General features: G+C 45.3%; 1 protein-coding gene across 1 annotated transcript; it reads left to right on the top strand.

Moving 5' to 3' along the window:
- On the top strand, positions 1-321 carry T265_03089 (hypothetical protein; the record flags this gene model as incomplete). The annotated part of the gene is made up of 1 exon (XM_009167494.1): positions 1-321. One exon carries the CDS (start codon positions 1-3, stop codon positions 319-321), a length of 321 nt encoding a protein of 106 aa, XP_009165758.1.
- Positions 322-6,621: the final 6,300 nt, after the last annotated feature.

Here is a 6,621-nt window from a genome sequence, read left to right as displayed (position 1 = left end):
ATGTATGCCCCATATTCGTCCTTGAAGCAGAAAATATTTATCCACACGAACCTCATGACCTACAAATATTTCCACCAGCGGCGATTCCTGGGCATAATTTTCACAGCAACTTCCCGGCTTTCTTTGGTAGCATTACGAGACTCTAACAAATCACGAAAGACTAATACCTACAAATTATCAGCAACTAGCTGGTGTGAATTATGCAAAGAAGCAGGTACGGCAGTCGTCCTGATCGGCAGCGATTTCCCCAAACAGTTCTTGCTAGTTGGACCAAATCGGTTGGCGGATCTGGAAAAACACATTGCCATAAGCTTTGGGTGACCTCTTTTGCTGGACGGGCTTAAAATCATTTCTGGGTAGTTTTTGCTCCAGCCCTGTGACTTACTCTCAAACAGACGTCAATAGGCGTGTATGGTTGCACAGCTCTTTAGGCTTCTTACTCCTTCTATTGACAGGCTTGACAAACAGATCAGAAGCCATCCAATCAACTACTGATAACGAGGTTTATCACAACGAGCAGTATATCGCACTACAATGCTCCGCAGCTGTCCACAATTAGCTCTAGTTGAGCACGTTAAGATGTGTATGTGCCTGGTACCCTCTACCATAAATGAACTCACTAAGCTTGCGAGAGTTATGTGATCGTGCTTCAAAATCTCGACAATTTCCTGCCAGTTCCTAAAACTTACTGTGTCTTTCTTTGAAAGCTATTCCTGAACATTTTAGGTAGCTCAAAACTATATCCAACGTAAAAGCATGGGAATTAGCTATTGCCATAACTTGTGATCTAGATACGACAGTGTGGTAATTGCCAGATAATCGGCTGATGTATCAAGTTTTAAAGAAACTGGCCTGAAGTGAAAGCAAGATGTAAAGAAAAAAGCTTGCCTCCTATTCATATTTCGGGTATATACAAAAACACACATGATGCAATTGAAGCCAGAGTTCCCGGACAGGACTTGAACCCGCGTACCATTGCTTGCTACAGATTGCCCTGCCAACTCAGACTCCGCGGACGCTGTCCCATGTTTCACGTGTACACTTGAGGTTCATGTTGACTTTCTGCATTCTTGTCTAATGGACTGGCGGTCGATGTCAGTTGTAGTGGTCTGGCTACTCAATACGTTACTTTACCGGGAGTGTGTAGCAAACAAATAAAAATAGTAACGATAGATTGAGTATATAATAATAGAGAGGTCAGATGGGACAGACTCGCTAATAATTGTTCGTCGTTGGCCCAGGTCAGCGAATAAGCAACAACCCAATCGTCGTTGTCCAGGGGTCTTCTGAAATGTTCCCACATATAGTAGATTCTGAAGAAAATATGAAGTGTTTTGGGAATAGAGTTATCACATGAGACTCGCGAATGGCCACTGTAAGCGAGATCGAAATCAGAAGTGAGAGTCGGAACACGTAACCACGTTTGTGTTGCGCGAAACTGTACAAGTTCGCTTTTTTGTAGTTTTTCGTCTTCAAACAAAAAACGGTTATGCAATTGACAAAATACTCAACGTTATAATGGAAGAAAAATAAAGGTACAGAACACCACACAGTAAACACCATTTTACTAATCTTCGTCTTTCCATTATCGATTCTTCTCCAAATTTGTTTGAGCGTCCTGGCGATATCAACATCCTGCCGAGTCCCTGGAGTTGCCTAACATTTGTGGCGGCTGGGGCAACCAGCGATCTGACAGATGGATCAACCGGCAAAAATGAGAACCACTGAATCAATAAGATAAATGTTGCTCGGATGTAATTCAGTAATATCTGGCAAGCAGGGATGGTCAGTTTGACTTCTGCACTCGTAGTTTTCCTAAAAATGATTTTCCAGAAAGGCACAGATATCTGAGTCAGTATCCATCACGCATAAAGAGAAGATTAACTTACCCGTTTAGTGCTTGGCGGTTTTCAACCATTACTTTAAAAACGACATACCGATGCCTTTGCAGCGGCCGTCACGTCCCCTGAAAACCCTGACAGTGTTCTTTCAGTGTGCTTACATTGTTGTCTACCTCTGTTTCGTGATGACGGCACAAAAAACCCTGGTAAAATGAAATATGGCTTTCGTTTACGAAACTGTACTCCACAAGCCAGTGGCAAGTGAGTTTTAATCCATCAAGAGTTGCTCACTACCGCGACCAAAAAGTACATTTCGTAGGTTGTTTTTGACGGGCTCCTCAGATTTGATTTAGTGTTTGTCCGGTTTGTTTGGCAAGAAAGTTATGCATAAGACATATGAGGAAAACAGTTTTGTGGACCATCAACCATGTGCTTCGGCAGTTGATCCTAAAGCAATGGACAATTCATCGATGTGTTTGAGGAGATTTAACACACCTGCTGCATTGTCGCGATGAAATCTTCTGTGTTCTACTTGACCTGTGCTAGTTATATCGAAGAAAGTTTGAAATCCAGTTTGGGTGTTCCATGGCAGTGCGCCTCCTTTGAAGTTCACAAGCGATTTCCATGTGGGATAACATGTATCCTTGGAAGATATGTACCTTAACATCGTTATTTTTGCAGCACAAATCAGCCATTACTTAAACACCACACTTCGCATAACAGTTTCACAAGCCAGACTGCACCTTGAATTCTTCCAGCTGTGAGCCCTGTAGAATGCGCAAAAAGCTTTCGGTCATTTCCATACAGTGTACTTAATCTAAAACAACTCGCCCCACATGCCTGACTTTCGGAGGTTTGGGCGTATTATGTCACCTCACAATGGTCTATTCGAGCGCGCTAGGTAAGAACGACTAATTAAACACGGCACAGAACCTTGTAAACGGTGAATAAATGACTTGAGATACCTGCGCCTATTGGCACACTCCAAATTGACTCGAGGGTACAAAATTCGGTTTCCGTTTTTCGCGCATGGACGTACCACTGCAAGGTCGAACTGCTAACAATCATGTGTAACGTGAATGAAGTTCGCCCCAGTACGGACAGTTTAGCTTACTCGAACTTGAACTGAGCGTGTGTAAAAAATCACTTAGCAATACACACCCTAGCCAAGCACTCACAATCGGCAGGTTTCTACACATTCATAGGGATATAAAGTCAGAACAGATCGTCGGATGATGATTCACACGCGCGATAGTTAATGGAGTATACCCTAGATCGCCAGGGTAATCCAAATTGTTTCAGCTTCTTGAGATATGCCTACGTATCCTGTCAAGTTGAAGCAACCGAGCAAGAAGGTTAAAAGACGGATTTTGCATTTTGTCATAAATACACAGTCTTCCTGTAATGCACTGCTCATGAGGTTGCCGAAAACTCCTCGACAGCCCATGACCGGTTTTGTCCTCCTTGGGGCTCATCAGGTAGGCGCGAAAAACCAATTTAGCTCGCAAATGAGTGTAGTTCGCTAACTTCGTGCCATTTGGTTTCAAGTAGAACATACGTTTTGTGGAAACTCAGGGGCCGCGCCTACCTGATGAGCCCAAAGGAAGGTGAAACCGGTCGTGGGCTGTCGAGGAGTTTTCAGCAACCTTATGAGTAGTGCATTGCAAAAATATATATGTATCGTGATATCTCAAAAACCGTAGCGACTGAAACATGAGGCGGCTTGGTGGGAAACAAACATCAAAATCAAGAGATTCAGCTGGGTTCCAGGTGAGTCTCTCGAAGAAACAAATTAGTTTCCACGAGTGTATTTCTTCACACAGCCTTCCATTTCTAGTCAACCGCAACGCTCCAGCGACGCACCATCAGGCATGGTTTGATCTCTTGTCACGGATTTCGATACTCAGATAATACCATAATTCTGGAGCGATACACCAAGCACAATTTGAGCAACCTGCATTGGGTGTCAGAAGCACTTAAAGATACTGGTCTTTGGCACCAGCCGGTTTTTCAAGCTTAGTGCCTTCTAAGATTTATATCGTGTGAGCTGGGCACAAGCACACACGCCACTGATAATCAAAAGGCAAACGTAGTTTATGGGCTGTGGAGGAAGTTGGAAGTTTTCTGCGCGCCGTGCTTTATTTTCGACAATCAATTTCACCTTTTAGTTGCGTGCACGGGCATCGAAGTCGCTTGCACGGTGTTCCAACCTGTAATTTCACATACGTCGGCCTCCAATGGCGGCCCTTAGATACTTTCGTGACTCCCTACTGTTGGTGTTACTTTTCGACGAAAGTCCCTCGGCTTAACCGGCCTTGTCCGTTACCTCAATAAAACTCCAGATATTACCTTACAACAATCTGGAGAGTGACGGGATCAAATGGCAAAATACCGGTACAGATAATCGAAACTCATTACTAGTTGATACGTCAACGTATAGTGTGTCATGGAGAAACATGAACAGTCCTGTTCTGCTATACTCTGCCACCCACTGCACGAAGATGCCACTTTTCCATCAAAACCGTTTCATTACGTGACCAGTAGTGTGGCAATACCGTGAAACAGTGGCCTCACACTTGCTTTGCTCTACATCCTTGCTGTTCTTATTTACGCATACTGGGTCTGGGCCCTCCATGACTCTATCCAGTAGGCCTAAAGAATATGCTAGGGGATGCTGTGACGGAGATGCCGCCGACGATATTCAGTATGTTATGTTCCGGGGCTGTCTTCACGCAAACCTTAAAAGAACTTCTGTGGATCACTTTAACGCCAGAATACATCCAGATATGGAGTTATTCCGCATAATATGCATTGAAAGTACACAGTAGCAAGAACACTGAAATCCTACTGGCACCACACCACTTTTTTCTTCTGATTCCCGCCACAGGTAGGACTCCGCTAGTCAGCCACCAAAACACAGTTCTTTCAGCTGACGCTGTCTTTAACGACAATTCATCTTATACACAACAATCCATCTCAAACCCAGATCACTTCAGACATCATAAAATCCTGGCCCAAACTATCCTCCAAAAAATGAATGAGCATGTAAGCAAGACGGAGATTTATTCAGCGACCTGCTTTCTCTAACCTACCGAATTTCGACCACAAAACATATCTGTGCCTTATAGCACCGGAGGCGCCTACAGACGCTTTATCAGAATATATGGCTGGTGGACCTGCCTTAGCTTTGGCTGATGCCACGACAAGACTCCGCAAAGCTCGTTTTCGCGGACCTCCTTATTTCTTAGCTGGTGTTAAAAAGAACAACCAGACCTTTGCTGGCGATATTCCTTCCAACCGGTCCCACGCCACAATCACGTCACATTCCGGTTCATTCGAAAAAAGCCAATTAACCACCCACAAGCTGTTAATTTAGTGTACAGCCACGGGCCTGTGAACAGCTGGTCTGACTGTTACATCCACTGTTATTGACGAAACACAAGCCCTGGTCCTGTGACAGGCCCGCACACGTGACCGCAATCAAACCAGTTGCTCGAACCGCGTTGCAAACACCACTATATGATATTCCCCTTGTTGCCTGAAAGCCACCCTCACTTTATTAGAACCACAACTTCAGCCTCACGGAAACTGACATACATCAGTGTTGTGGTTTCCCCGCGTGGGTTCGGATCCCATCCCCGTCGCCAAGTTGTTGTGTCTTGATGTACGGTAGTGCAACTCTGTGTCGGTCTCTTGGCTTCCTGCTCCGCCCACTATGGTATAGCAAAAGGCACGGTAGCTGTACACAGCCCTTTATGGAGACAAAGGAAAATCATTACAACTGTATTTATAGGGTAGTCACAGAGTGTTCCACAAGGTCGTGCCAGAATGTCCGTGAGGGGGCGAGAAGCGTCGAGTCAAGGTACTTGGCTCGGATTGGCTGGCATTCTGACCAATCAGGGCGTGCCTACATCTGGCCCGTGTCCTGCACGTGACACATGCGTCCAAATGATGTGATATTCGGTTATTAGGGGCGGCTGGCCCCCGAACAATCAGTCAGCTGGGTCTCGGCCCAGTGATTCCACGCAACTGGTAGCACCATTCTCCGTCGGATATTCATCCTCAACCGCTGGTTTGTTCACAGCTAAGTCTTCAGCCAGTCTGCTTGGCTTGATCAATACAAGCACACTTAACGATGCCCACTAGTTTTGTTCGGGCCGCCACGGATTGCATCAGGTAGCATAACTACGACATAGGCCCGCCTTAGTTCAGACCGGTTTCATACAACTGTGAAATGAGAATGGCCGTGTGTGATTCCCTATAGAACTTCCGGATTACTTACAATGGATACACCAGCGACTAGATGCGACTGACACTCGCGAGTGCACACGAGATAAGACTCACCAGGACACGGACAGCAAAGCGGTCTCACTGCCTGCACAAGCCACGCACGTGATGCAAATCCATAAACCATTTTTCAAAAGCTAAGTCCCAATAATAATAATATTTACTTCTTAACTAGTAGGTGGCATACCTTAAGACACACATTCATAGTATTACAGTCAGAATAGGAGCATGACTTGTGGGATCTGCGGGCGCTGGGAATTTCGTGGAAAAGGGACATAAACATTGGGCAATACCTGGTGCAGACTGGGTCACGCCTCAGGCGGCATGGGTAGGGAATCAAAATCACGGGTTCATCCTTGTTTACGGTAGACGATTGCTGTAGCGTGGGATGTCAGGAAGTCAGCGGTATTCGACGTTCGAGAGGACGGCACACGTCAGTTCTGAAATGTGCAGATATACGGACTGGTATTAATGAATCCACACAGTATACACA

Source organism: Opisthorchis viverrini (assembly GCF_000715545.1).
Source record: "Opisthorchis viverrini unplaced genomic scaffold opera_v5_42, whole genome shotgun sequence".
Classification (NCBI taxonomy): Eukaryota; Metazoa; Platyhelminthes; class Trematoda; order Opisthorchiida; family Opisthorchiidae; genus Opisthorchis; species Opisthorchis viverrini.
The sequence above is the reverse complement of the archived record's forward strand: the minus strand, read 5'-3'. Positions and strand labels throughout refer to the sequence as shown.